The 14,991-nt window shown below is 38.6% G+C and overlaps 2 protein-coding genes across 2 annotated transcripts in view; one reads left to right on the top strand and one right to left on the bottom strand.

Moving 5' to 3' along the window:
• The window catches only part of NLN (neurolysin), a 324,053-nt gene extending 322,181 nt beyond the window's left edge, over positions 1-1,872 (bottom strand). Inside the window, exon 1 of the mRNA XM_050330076.1 lies at positions 1,851-1,872. The gene's annotated coding sequence lies outside the window, so the exon portion shown is untranslated. The remainder of the gene's footprint in view (positions 1-1,850) is intronic.
• Positions 1-9,404, top strand: part of ADAMTS6 (ADAM metallopeptidase with thrombospondin type 1 motif 6) — a 151,858-nt gene extending 142,454 nt beyond the window's left edge. The window contains exons 24-25 of the mRNA XM_050330134.1: positions 920-1,076; positions 5,760-9,404. Coding sequence (XP_050186091.1) covers positions 920-1,076; positions 5,760-5,869 — 267 coding nt within the window. The 3' untranslated portion in view covers positions 5,870-9,404. The remainder of the gene's footprint in view (positions 1-919; positions 1,077-5,759) is intronic.
• Positions 9,405-14,991: the final 5,587 nt, after the last annotated feature.

Below are 14,991 nucleotides of genomic sequence, written 5' to 3'. Positions count from 1 at the left end.
GAGATACAACAGTGTATTTATATATATTTTTTAGTATTTTAAATTGCATTTAACTTCCTTGAGAAACATGATTGAAATACAAAGCCAATTCCTATTTTAGTAACATATAATTTTTTTAGTAACATATATTTTAGTAACATATATTTTTTCTGTCTGAAAAAAAACCCACTTTGAAATCAATATAATTTTACATAAGATATATTGAATTACCATACAGGAAGATAAACTGTTACAGGAAAGGCTGAATAGTGCTGCCATTGTGCAGTGTTTCTAAATATGATTTACTAAGTTTCCTTATTTCTTTATGTTTTTGCATCTCAATTGTGATCAGTGGCCTATTTTTAGAATAATAATTCAGTGATTCAGTTTCTGTTTGCTGAGTAATTTGCTGCTTATGAAAATAAATCACTTTAGCTTAACTAACCATGGAACAATCATTTGTGATATTACAGTCTAGTCGGCTTTTCTTTTATGGTACTTGTTCAGATGCACATTTATGTTAAGGTGATACTGTACTAAAATTGTAACCATTTAGTTATGGAAGTTAAAAATGTTTTGGAACAGAAAAATATTTTTGTTTGAAAGTCAGTTTACTTTTTCCTTATAAAAAGGTCCTCTAGCAGATTTGAATTCTTGTTCTTTTTGGTTTTTATTCTTTATTCTAAAGTCATTATATCTCTCTTAAAAAATTAATTTGAACTCAGAATGATATACAAAATAGCGTGAATTATATTGTTATACCTGAAATCTGAACTTTTCAGGGAGTCAACATGGCATTGCATTTGCTTTTCCTTGAAAGACAAATGCTTGCATGTACTGTCAAAAATAAAAATTCTAAACCATTTTATGAAAATTATTTTCTCTATATTTAAAAATTGGATCCAAGTTTCTAAATTTTTAATCTTTTTTTACTTTATAGTGTTCTGCACAGTGTGGTCTTGGGCAACAGATGAGAACAGTACAGTGCCTCTCATACACTGGACAAGCATCCAGTGAGTGTCCAGAAACCCTTAGACCTCCATCAATGCAGCAGTGTGAAAGTAAATGTGACAGTACTCCCATTTCCAACACAGAAGGTAAGTTTGCCATTGTAATATGATTTATTCTGAAAAGAATAAAGTGACATGGTCAGAATGACTGCATTTAATTATTAGTAAAAATCTATATGACATTGTCTCTCAGGCTGCGAATTATTTTTTTTACAATTATTTTCTGATTAGTCATTGTAGTTCAGTGGTAAAGTCAATGGAAACCTAAATACAAGTTCTTTGTTTAAAAAAGTACCCTTAAAATGTATAACCTAAGTCTCAAACAAAATACTATTGTTTGTGTCATTGATTTTCTAGTCTCTTCATTGTTTCAGTGGAAATGTTCATAATAGCATGACATACTTTTTATCCACTGACCTTCTACCTGATTTATCAGTGTTAAACACAACAATGTGGTGGCAAAAAATAGTAAATTCTGTATTCATTGAAAGACTGAGACCATAGATTTAATTTTTTTTTTTTTAAAGGCAAGTTTGTCCTACAGTCTAGCTGGCTTTGGTAGTCATTCAATGCCTACTGTATCCATCTATGTCCAATGCCATAGATTCAAAATTGTCATTTGAGAACATTTTCATAATACAATTTTCATGGGCTGTTTTAATTCCTATTATTTATATTATTGGGAGCCCCTGGTGGTCTAGTGGTAAGGGCGCGGCGCTGTCACCGCTGAGGCCCGGGTTCGATTCCCAGTCAGGGACACTCTCCAGGCAGATGGAGCTCGTTAACCCTTAAAGGCAACCCATCTACGTCCTGAGGACCTCGCTGCCACCGTCCAAGCTCGCTTGGCCCCAGCAGATGAACCTTAGGATTAAAGGGTGGGCTCAGTTCCGCGCACACTGTGTCTCACCTAAAAAATCCAATGCGCAGGCTGGAAGGTGGAAAGACCTTCCCCGGATCTTCGCTCGTGAAGACTGGCCATTATTTATATTATTTCTGTAGATATTAATTTTAATATTTCTATTAATACTCCTATTATTTCTGTTAATTCCTATTATTCCTTTTATTTCATTGTTTAGTGTTCTCAAGTAATCTTTAAGTGGTGATTATCAGTCTAGGAAACATTCTAGCCTTTAAAGCTCAAAGGCTTTTACTTTCCAAACACGGATGTTGACTTTTGTCGAAAGTAAGGAAGGCAGTAAATTACTTATAAGTAGGCATGAATCAGTCCCAGTCTCCTCTTAATTTCAAGATGACAAGGTCATATTGTTATTTGTGGTAATTACACTAGTAATTCTTCAGTATTTTCAGGAAAATATGCTAATCTCTTACAGAAGAATGCAGTCAGGGTTTCTGTGTGTGATCTCTGTACACTGGGTGGCTGTGGACTTCTTTACAGTAGAACTACTATACAGGCTAACTATGAACAGTAAGTCTGTTGGCACTAGTGTTTTTTAGGGACCTGTATGTTCACTGGAAAATTCTTGGGATCCTCAAATAGAAAATGTTGAAATTCACACAGTATTCCAGATGGGTGTCAGCTCTGGCCTGTACTCTGAGAGAGCCAGGAGGAAGCCAGCTCCTTACTGACAGCCATCCAGGCTCATTAGCATGGTTTGGAAGAATCTAAGGGAAAAAGACTGTGACCTGGCTATCAGTATTTGGGTTTCAAGGAAAGAGTCAGGTCTCCCAGAGAGAGGCTTTGTCTGCTCAGGAGTGCACGTGTGTACAAAGCATACCTACCCACACATGGGGACTTTGTCTACATGCCACCTCATGACACTACCTTGTGCTTTGGGCTCCGTTGTGGGGCAAAAGCAGCTTCAGGAACAGCTCACTGGTTTGCAGCAGGGTCAGGTTAGCTGAGTGGGTTTGTTTCCTATTTCAAACCCCAGCAAACCTGATTCTCTTTGCTTCCAAATTCCAGTGCTTGCAACCTATGGAAACCATTCAACAATTTCTGAACAATTTAGTTTTGCTAACCAAAGTTAAAAACAGGAGGGTTTTTCAGAAGCTTGAGCCACTCTGCAGTATAATGATCATGTTGGTGGGGGAAAGGGATGGTTGCTTGCATAAAAAAAGATTCAAAATTTTGTGGGTACTCAAACACTAAAAGAAAGTTACAATATATCTTGTCACATTTCACATATGCTTTAGCTCTTTGTTTTTTCAAAACTTTTCATTGGTGATTTAGAATACTGTAGATGTGGTTTTGATGGGCTACCACTGATGAGGGTAACATTACATTTGCTGATGCAGTTGAACTACAAGCAGCACCTACCAGACCATTTGATATGCATTCAGAATTATTTTATGCTCTTAAGTACATATATGTCTGCTGAATCTAAACTGCTAAGGCCCATCTAAAAGTTTACCTGAAAAACTATTTTGTCTTCTTTTATGTCATTTGCGTTTTACTTATACTTTGTGTGATACACCTTTGTAGTTTCTTCCACTGGAGGCACAGTGACATTCTGTGATTTTGTTACTGTAAAATAATAGTATCATAATATTTTCTGATCACAGACTTCAGGGTGGGAGATTTTAATACATGTAGCTTACTGAAACTTATTAGCAGTAGTTACTAGGAGCAAAAAGATCTCTGCTCAACCTCTTCCATTCAACCACAGTCCTATGAAGAACTTCTTCAGCCACCATATCTATTTCAAAACTGATTTTTAAAACAGAAATTGTGGGCAACTTACAGAATATTGTCTCATTGCTGTCCAAACAGCATTGGCTGAACTGGTCCAGTTTTACTCAAGAGGAAGGATAATTTAAAGAAACATGAAAAAGGATAATTTCAAATCCTGCTTTTGGCAAAAATGCAGTTTGTGGCTTTACTTGTATTTGACCAAATGCAGTATGTATGAACGTTATTTTTGGGAGTGAACTTCTTATGTCTTATCAAGATTAAGTGCACCTTTTTACTCTTCATTTATAGTTCACTATCCGTCTCTCCTATATTTGTAGTCTTCACAAACATGAGGACATGAAATATTTCTGGAAAAGACTTGACCTCTTTTGTGAAGAGTTTTTGAAACTCAGTCAAACACAGTGACCATGTGTGGTAGAGAAATATGTCTGTTTCAACCAACTACCCCCAGTATCTTTTCTTCTGGCATTCAATTATGTTTCCAAATTAAGAATTAAAAAAATGGAAAAAGTATGTAAAATGTTGAGTAGGTGGTCTAAAAAAATTGCAAGTGCTTTATCTATGTTAATGAAATGAAAGTTTAAATAATTTCCTGACCTCTACTTGCACAGCTAAAAACTTGCATATTGGAATTATCAGAAATACCATTCAGAACAGACCCATAAGTTCAGCCTCGTGAATGCTTTCCTGGGTTCAAATACTAAAAATTCTCATTTGCACTCAACTTGCTACTACAGTATGCTTGCAAATGTCAAAACACTCTCCATAACTACCTGCCCCAGAGTAAAAATAATGTGATAGGAGATTAGGATTGTACATGCCAATTGTGTTTGTTTCAGTATTGCTTTTTTTCTTTTTTTACCTGCTTGGTGTGTCTGTTGTGTCTTTAATATTTGGTTTACAGACATCTCAGAGTCAAGGACTGTTCTGTCACACCTTTAACAACAGTATCGTAGCTTCCTCAGAAGTCATCACTTTTAGTTATCAAATCAATACAAAATATAATAATGGTCGAAGTACTGATATTTGTTCATTACCTTTTGATTCACTTTTTCTTTGTAACTGTTGTAATTTGAGAGAGATTATGGAAAGAATCCAGTATCAAATGCAACCTTAAAAAATTTACAGCATTCTCTTGAAACAAATGATATTCTGATAAATGAATCTAATTTTATTCTTCCCATCACTTAATTTTTTTAATTCAAACTTACAGGTTTCATTTTTTCTCTATATACATCTTTTCCAACTTCCTATGTTTGAAGCAAAGTTCCTTGACAAAGTCCCATTTTTAATGGATTTGGAAGGCATTGTGCAAATGCATTAAACTAAAAATCAGTCACAATATTGACTTTAGTGAAGAGGAAATCTGCAGCAACAACATTTTAGCTGTAGAACCTAAGTGTACCACTGGACTCTTATATGTAGCTCCATATCCACTGTATTGGGATAAGAACTGAACAGGGACCAAACTTTTCCATTCCCTGCCGTGCTCCTCTAATGTAACCCCATAGTCACTTTAGATACATTCCACAGAATGGGATGCAAAAGAAGGAAACCTTCCTCTGTGATGATGATCTCTGTGCTCCCTTCCTGGGAGAGTTACCTGCCAGTATCACATAGGCTACTGAGGTGGTAAGCTCAGCATATAGGGAAAACACAACTATGAAAAATAAGCTTTCATAACACTTGTCATTTTCTCCATCTCTGTTATCTACAGTGCACATTCTGTTTCAAGGATTCTTACAAATATAGAGGTGTGGTACCAGATAGTGTGAATCATGTCAGACTTCGGATAACCTCTCATGGATGGATAGAATAACTCCTGAGAAGGAAGCTGTAAAAGTATTGTAAAAAAGTTATATTTCCTAGCTCTCTAAAGTGTTTATTTATCTGAATGAATGATAATTCTTCCAAGGCAAAAAGGGCACACTTCTGAAGGCCCTGCAAACATTTTCATGGCTTTTTAAAATATTCTGTATGCACTAGACTGGACTAGAAAGAGTAATTATAAAGAAAGCAAGAAGGATGGATAGAGTAGCATGTTAAATGTCAAATTCTCTTTGTACTTCATTTTTTATTTCTAATTTTTTTCTCTCTTTAATGTTCTTAATTATTAGAGTGCAAAGATGTGAACAAAGTGGCATATTGCCCATTGGTGCTGAAGTTCAAGTTCTGCAGTCGAGCATACTTCAGACAGATGTGCTGCAAGACCTGCCAAGGACACTGACCCACAGAAAGCACAAGAATGTGCCTTGTTATTACCATTGTGGAAGAGTGTTCATCGAAGAGAGCCACACAGCGGAATGAGATTGACATCCTTGCAGATGCATTACCCTGTGGAAAACATAACCACTGGTCAGCCCCAGCTGACAGGATTTCAATATTATTTTAACTTCTGTGAAGTGGGATTTATTAATCCAAAGTGCTGGACACAGTATAATGAGGGGATGCCAAATTAGAAAAATGCACACAACACATATAGAATAGCTTACTGTGGAACATTTGTGTTCCTCTGACTAAATCCAGTAGTTTGTTTACCTCCTTGGACCGTTAAAATAATTTTTATTATGGACTTAGCAATGACACTGAATCCATTTCTATTTAAAATTGTTTAGGATGTAGTTCTTATGACTTGGTCTACTATGGAAGTAAAGAAGAATGAAAAAAAAAATGTTAAGTCATAGCTTAAAAATGTTAACTACTTTATCTCTTGACACAACACCACAATTTAAATTATAAAAGGAGCTTCGAAATGTTATTTAAGGAGAAGAAATTTTTTAGAAAAAGAATTATTTTTCCTTCATTCCACCTAATTTCCTATGGAGTAATCCATATTTCCTGAACACTGCTGTGAGCCTTATATAAAGCTACACTTAATAGAACAATCATGAGGGACTTAGTTTTAAGAGATGCAACAGTTATTGCAGTGGTGCACAAAATACAAATGTGCTATGAAACAAAATGAAATCTGCATTGCAGGATTATAGCCATCTTACCATTGTCCAAGTGAAACTGAGATTTCCACTGAAAGGGAACATATTTCAATATCATGGAGGAGGCAGACTCCAATAGAGGTGAAGACTTTATTGCCAGCTCCTTCACTACCACCATACAGGTTGCTTAGAACTCACACTTTGACTCCAGCTCACTTTTGTTTACAACACCAGCCACACAGAAGAAACAACTTTGTGGGCATCTAGATCTGGTTTACATGTTACTTTTGATTCTCCAAACTAAGGAATTCAATGCAAAAGATAAGCCTACTGTGTAATAGCATCAGTCCTTTGCACAGCTGAATGTATTCCAAATGTTCCCTTCTTTGATACCATAGCAGAAGTATTGTTTATGGAAAAAAAAAAGGTAATGTTCTGTTCAGGAGACCACATCTGAGTGGGCAAGGATTACAACCAAAGAATAAATGACTCATGGAGGAATCTAGATTCTGTTCAAGTGAGAAGTCAGAAGTGTGCTTGAGCCAAGAGGCCTGTTGGACTTTCAGGACTAAGGCACACTGGAAAAGGGGTGGATGGAATGAATTCTGGCCACCTTTCCCAAAATGGCCAGGTGCATATTTAAAGCTGGACCATATTTAAAGCAGGGGGCAGCTTTCAGCATGAGGTTGGAACAAACGCATGCCTCTGGGTTAGAGGCTAGATGCCTTAACTATTCACTGCCATGGTCCACTTATTTCATATTACTATATTTTTAATATTCACCAAATACTTGCATTTTTAAAAGTTAAACCAAACTACTTAGGCAAGTCACAATCAGGAATCTAGCATAAAGAAGTTAATTGTCATGCTTCTCTTCACCTTTTCAGTAACAGATTCAACAAGGAGATAAGGAAAGTAGGTACTTGTTTATATTAATATATTGTACTTGAACACTTGCATTTTACAGCAGGTACTTGATGAATGTGCTTTTGTGTCCAACTATGCCTCCTTTGTTGTAATGCAATTAAAATTATGTGAACAATAATGTGTTACAAATTCTAACTCAAATAGCACTTTTTTTAAGAAAAGTAATCTTTTCAGTGAAAAATTATTTCAAAATATGAGATGGAAGCGTACCAATGTATTTTACCAATAACAAGCCAAATATATTGCACACTATTTACTAATGTGAATTAACATGGAACAATAGATACTGTTAACAGGACTCATACTATGAAATCCCCCCAACATATTGACAATCTGTCCGTGGGGTTTTGTAAAGTAGCCCGTGTACTCATGAGCATCAAATTCCTGTCATCTGCTACCTCTTGTGAGTATTTCCACTTTCATACACTTGTGACCAGTGGAATTAATTTACAGTTGGCTTATATGTATTTACATGTGCTTATTATCTGTAGCTCTCATCACCATGTAAACAACTTCTGTTAAAACTGACACCAGTTGATAAAAAAATCCCAGTCTTTGGGAGTTGCACATAGGGAGTAAGGGCAGTATGCAGTCCTTCTCTGTTAAGTGAATTGACTTTCTATATCCTTTTGACAAAACACCTTGGTGCTAGCATGCCCTGGCTAGGTCAGAAATATGATGAAAGTATAAGGGGTTGTTATGGCATTCCCTGAGCAAGAGGCCTCTTTGTATCAGGGTCTAATTTTCTCCAGGGCATCATTTTGTTTATGTGTCTTTTCAGCTAGCAAGAAAAGAGTTTTCTTTGTAATTAAAGAAACCTTTTCCTCTTTTACCTCACTTAGGACATTAAAATTGTAAGGAGTGTTTCCAAAGACACATTTTGCTCTCTTTCTGGTGCTAGAACACCAGGGATTCCGATGTTTACTCTGCAGTGTAACAGCACTGAGATTGGAATTTAAAGAACTCCCTGGAGCAACATTGAATTGTATTGTTAAAGGGAACAAAATACAGAATGTATGTCGATTTACAAACTAAGCAACACTTTAGACTAAGACTAAAATATGAAACATAATTCAAATAATTGGTTTCCACAGCACAGTTCATTGCTGCTGCTATACTGTAGCCATCTATGTAATCTAAGCTAAATATTCCTTAATAGTGACAAAAGGACTATTTGTGCAGGCTATAAATATGATGGGCCTAGAATCAAATAGTAGAATACAAAATGCAGAAATTAATCTGGTGCCAGTACTTCCACTGAGCAATACTGTCAGCTGAAGAAGATCAAAGCAGAAAGAAAAATCTAGAGATTAATCCCTCAAGGTGTATACATCCAAAAATAGTCCATTTTGTTAGGAACTTTATAATGGGGTGAATGTCACATAGATATTCTTAATAATACAGACTGAAATTACCTTTGTATTATTGTGATTAGTTACTTATTATTTTATACTCAGTATTAATGTGGTACACTGTTACATTATTATTATTTTTGCTTTTGTAAATTATATTCTAATTTATTGTCATGTTTCTTAACACTTGTTCTACATGCATTCTCCTGCTTGTAATGAAAACAAAAATATTGTAACACGATGCAGTGAAATTCCACACCAGGCACAGATTTGTTTTTAACATAGATAATTTAGTAAAATAAAACTGCAGCTTTTAAGATTGATACCCACGGTACAGTTGTCTCTTCCCTGACTTACAATTGCTAGAATTCTGTATGCTTAATGTTTATTTTGTCAATTGCATCAAAATATATATAAGGTGTTTTCTTTCAAGTTATGCTAGAATCCTGTTCTTGGCAACAGCAATGTTTGTCATATATAAGCAAATAAGAAAATAAGAAAAATGAAAATTCAGGAACACAGTCATGTACATTATTAGATAATATTTTAGCCTAACCAGTAACGTAGATCGAGAATGAAATTAATGGCAGCAAAAATATTCTGTACTTCATAGAATTATTTCATTAACAGCCAGTCAATAATAACAATAAATGTCCTTCTTGCATTGAGTTTTTAAGGTTTTATCTGAAGTTTATCTGAAACCATGATGTTTTTAAATGTAAAGAAGAAAGTGATTTCAGAAAACTTGGTGCATAGGTCTCTGTTGTGCAGAGGTATTTCCTTTCTTACTTGGTACACTAAAAACAATTTGTTATGGAAATGTCTGATCAAGTCCCATGAAATATTTCTTGTTTCTGAGTTAAAATCTAGTTTCTGGTTTAACAAAAATAAGCACTACTGTTATGAGTAAGATGTTAAAGAAAGTACAGAAAACCTTAAATATTTCTGTAAGGCATTTACTAATTTTGGTTCTTCTTTTTTATTCTATTTACAAATGAGGATTCAAAAAACAATTACTTGTTTTAAAAGTATGGACTTTTAAAAAGTATGTCTGTGCTTGATCACAAAGTTTTACTGCTCTTCAGATAAGAATTCAAAGATGGAGTAATTTTCTCTGTCATTGCAGTGCTGTTGACTTTCCTCCCATACATTTACACCACAAGTTATAACCTGATAGGTGTCCCATTATTTTTCAGTTTTTAGTATTATTTTTTCTCCCCACAGCATTTGTGTTTTGGATTATAATGACAAAATGAGTACACTGAAACAGATGCTACTGTTTTTCTCTCTCCTGCTGCTAAGATCACCCATGATGATTATAGAATACCTGGCACACAACATTCCTTTCAATCTTCTTAAAATGCACTTTTCTTGCACCTGAACTTCCTTCTGCACCTGAACTTCCTTCTGAAGCCAACCCTGCTATTGTAAGTCTCTATTACACTTCTTCAGTTTATTTCTTGAGGAAATGAGCACCATTTTTACCCAAGATACTGGCTTTTCCTTTCTCTGATTTCCCTTGCTATACTGCAAAACTGTTCCTTTTTGAGTAAACTCCCTGTTCTGTCTGAAGATGCCTGGTCTACAAGAAGCACTTTTAACTATCCTCTGTAGAATGCTGAATAGGCCTTGTTTATTTTCATTACTTCTTTATTATTTTTTTATTGTTATAGGAACCAAGATCCAGGATTCTTCTGGATCCTCTTCTGTGAATGTGTACTGCAATAGACTTAGGATGAGTCTTGTAAACCTTATCTTGAGTCACTAAAACATCAATCCAAGAGTCTTGTAGGAGGCCATTACTAAGCTGAAGCTGTCATTCTGCAAGAAGTGACACCCTTCTGACCATCTTTCCTTCACCACAAAAAACAAAAAACAACTAGATCAAGGGATGGGTGATGGCTTCTGTGTGGTCTGTCCAGTATTTGTCTTAGACAGAGTGGTGTAAGAGCATTTGCATGCACTAATCAGGATGGAATCCCAAACAAATTTATAAGGGCTCAGTCAGCCACAGTGAACAAGGTTCACTACAGCACTAGTGAGTTGGTTGTTTCCCAATATATTTGGCCTGGATAAAGTGGGAGTTCATGTTCGGTTTAGGAAACTGAGCCACTCAGAATGTGGTATGGTGTACATTTAAGGATACTGCATCCCTTAAACTGGCATACAACCTAAGCACCCAACATCATTTATTTTCTTCTTTTTTTACACAGGAGTGACATTTTCATTGAGCTGGACAGGCTGCAGGACACAGTTTATATTCAGAGGTTGTATAGCTGCCAGTCAGACAAGTTACTGAAGTCTGTCCTGGATGCCCTGAATTCCATTTCCATGGAATTGGTTTTTTGTTTTGTTTTGTTTTGTTTTTTTTAACTTTCTTATCCTAATCAGCCCAAGAAAGGTCTCAAGCATTAAGACAAATGTCTTTCGGTAAAGCATCTCCCTTAGATTCATTAAGTTGCTATGCCGTTTTTACCACTTCTTGCAATTGTGATGATCACAAATTTTAATGAAAGAAAAGCTAGGAACAATGTGTTTGGGACTTCTGGATGTGTCCTCTCCTTTTCTGCTCTAGCTGGAAAGCTGCCATGTGGTCATTCTGCCCTCAGTTTGAGCAAAACAGTTTCCTAGCACCATGGGCTTTGCTGGCTACTCACCTGCACTCCCAGGCTGCACTCCCACGCTCAGCAAAACGTGGCTTCAAACATTGCAGGTGCCTTTGACTAGCATTGCATAAAGTTGGTATTGGTGGGATGTGGACTTACTGTCATCTGTCTTGTATGCTGGGGACAGGGTGCACTCCACAGATGTGCTCTTCCAAGAGGATCTTCCAGATTTAGCCTTCCTATAGCAATGGGTGTCCCTCAGCCCTGTGCGGGGGTTCAACTGTGGCCTGTGGCAGCTCAGAACCATAGTGTCATAGTTCTGATTTCAGCAAGGAATTTTTCTTTCCCTTCCCCCCTGCGTATGTGCTCTGTGGATGAGCCATCAGGTGAACAAAAGAATCGGCCTAGTCACTAATGACCGAGAGATTAGTCTCCTAGCAACGAAGGGGGAGGAGTTGGGGGGGGACTACTGGGGTGTGTGACTGGAAGGGGGTGGAGGCTGGGGGGGGAACTCAGTCTCTCTGCCCAGAGGGGACCCTGCTGTGGGCTGGAGACACTGCCGGGTTTCTTTGTCTCTTTCCTGTCGGAGGGGAGTTTTTTGCTGCTGCTCTCAGCTCAGCTGTGGCTGGCTGCAGGCCCTGCTTACAACGGACCCTAATCAGCTGAAGTTTGTGAGTTTTCTTCCATTGGGAGAACTTTCTGTTTTATTGCTATTGTTTTTCCCTCCCCTTCTTCCCCTCCCCCACCTGGCGGCAGCCAAGGATCTCACAGCGCCGCCTGGTGACGGGCACTGGACATTACAAGTTCTACTCCTCCAGTGACCCAACGGCGCCCCCTGCTGACTGTGGTTGGAACTGCACCAAAGGGTGCTAAAATTGAACTATTTTAAATTTTCCTTTTGCCGGTTTATCGGTTTTGTTCTTGAAGGGGATTATTGGTGGGTATAGGAGTATTGCTTGGTTGTTTTAGTTAGTTTTTTCGTGTTCCTGTTAATACACACATACTTTTTAATAAAGGGCTGTTATTTTTTTGTTTTCCCTTTTCCATAATTTGTTTTCCTTCAATTGGAACCTCTTAATTTCGGATTTATAATTGCTTAGAAAAAGAAGTTTGGGTCTTTTCCTCCTAATTCATCCTCAGCAAAAGACCCTTGTCCCATTAAAACTCTGACTTTTTTTGGCGCCCAACGTGGGGCTCAAACCCACGACCCTGAGCATCGACAATGCTCAGTCAGTAGAGCATGAGACTCTTAATCTCACCAATAATCCCCTTCAAGAACAAAACCGATAAACCGGCAAAAGGAAAATTTAAAATAGTTCAATTTTAGCACCCTTTGGTGCAGTTCCAACCACAGTCAGCAGGGGGCGCCGTTGGGTCACTGGAGATGCAAAATTTGTAATGTCCTGTACCATTCACCAGGTGGCGCTGTTGGGTTACTGAAGGTGCAGAACTTGTAGTGTCCTATAGTAGTCACCAGGTGGCGCTGTGGGATCACTGGAGGAGTAGAACTTGTAATGTCCAGTGCCCGTCACCAGGCGGCGCTGTGAGATCCTTGGCTGCCGCCAGGTGAGGGGAGGAGGAAGAAGGGGAGGGAAAAACAATAGCAATAAAACAGAAAGTTCTCCCAATGGAAGAAAACTCACAAACTTCAGCTGATTAGGGTCCGTTGTAAGCAGGGCCTGCAGCCAGCCACAGCTGAGCCGAGAGCAGCAGCAAAAAACTCCCCTCCGACAGGAAAGAGACAAAGAAACCCGGCAGTGTCTCCAGCCCACAGCAGGGTCCCCTCTGGGCAGAGAGACTGAGTTCCCCCCAGCCTCCACCCCTTCCAGTCACACACCCCAGTAGTCCCCCCCCAACTCCTCCCCCTTCGTTGCTAGGAGACTAATCTCTCGGTCATTAGTGACTAGGCCGATTCTTTTGTTCACCTGATGGCTCATCCACAGAGCACATACGCAGGGGGGAAGGGAAAGAAAAATTCCTTGCTGAAATCAGAACTATGACACATAGCCAGGATGGTGTTGGAATGGGCAGGCCTGCCAGTAGGGTCTGAGCGGGGCTGGATAAGCCCTGGTCATTTGTGTGTGGTGGGAAGAGCTGCTGAGCTCCAAGCTGTGACAGGTCTCCTCTGCAAGCAGCTGGAACCCAAGAGGAGACTGAAAGTTGGGCACGGGGCAGCTTCACTCCAGGAAACCCTGGGTCTGGGTAAGGAGCATCTGTAGCGCTTCCCGGCTGCTTGGGCTGGGCTGAGCAGCAGCTACTGCCTGGCCTCCACCTCACCACAGCTGTCTCCTCACCTGGAGAAGTGAAGGGGCTGCTGCAGCTCCAAAGGCAAAAGATCCAGGATGGGAGCAAGAGGGCTTGAGCTTAGGTGGAAGGCCAACAACAGTGGGTCTGGGGGAGCTATGCTGGGGCCACCAGACTGGGGAAGCTATGGAGGGGCCACGGAGTAGGGATGGAGAGTGGGGCCGTGAAATGGAGAAGTGGAGCAGGAGTGTACCTGAGGCACTGAGGAAATCTCAGGTAGGGAGGGGACCTTGAGGCAAGGGTTGGATAAATTGGTAGAGACCACAGGTTCCAGCTGGAAGCACCCCTACAGTGGAGAGGAGATGGCTCCTGTGGGTAATGGAGTACAAGAAGTATGTAGAAAAGCCTTGACTCAGAGAGGTCAAAGGGACTTCTTATGCAGAAACTCAAGTCCTCAGGGTGGAGAGCCCTTGCAGGGACTGCAGAGATAGATAGACCCTTGGCCAGTTTGATCCCTTCATGGAACACCTGAAACTATATATACTATTAACAAAGGAAACCACAACTCTCAGTGACTTGCAGCAGAGAGCAGAAATTTGGATAACCTGTTTAATGGATGTGCTGTATTTAGCAGATGAGAGAACTGCAAATGATCACAAAAAGTAGCAGCTGCAAAAATTAAGTCCATAAATCTGCCTGCCATAAAGACAGCTTCATTCTTGAATGCCACATGCTCACTGTGTCCTGTGTAGTTCTGCTGAACTGATGAGCAAATGCTTAAAGTGTGTGTTGACTCTCAGCTTGTCATCAGGATAGTAAAGAGCTGCCAAGAGGTATGTTGTTTGTCCATAGAGTGAGACAAAGCCTTTAAAACAATAAGTCTTGAATCTCCTTTTATAAATAAAAAAGAGTGGTAACATGTTTTTGTAAACTTTGGACTGAAATTTTGATCATTCCCTCTGTGGCTTGAGCAACTTGGTTACAAAAACATTCACCTTGCATAGGGTGTCTAGAGTTGTGCAAGGAGTCTCATGGTTACATGTTAAGTGTGAGCTTGGTTTTCCTTGTGTTTTCCTTTGTGTGTCATTCAATAGTATATGTTTATCTCTGTTTCGGTTCAGTTCATTCTGGTTTTGAAAGTATGGCTTATTCTTACCTGGATGAAGTTTGGAAGGGGATGCACATACAAAGAGTTAGCCCTACTTCTCAAAAATCTTGAACCAATATTTGAAAAAAAAAAAATCATGCAACTGTCTTTGAAAAAAAACCCACCAAACCAAAATCAAA

The sequence above is a fragment of the Myiozetetes cayanensis genome, unplaced genomic scaffold (assembly GCF_022539395.1).
Source record: "Myiozetetes cayanensis isolate MyiCay16 unplaced genomic scaffold, myiCay2020 scf4, whole genome shotgun sequence".
NCBI classification, from domain to species: Eukaryota; Metazoa; Chordata; class Aves; order Passeriformes; family Tyrannidae; genus Myiozetetes; species Myiozetetes cayanensis.
Note: the sequence above shows the minus strand (reverse complement) of the source record. Positions and strands in the feature narration are given on the sequence as shown.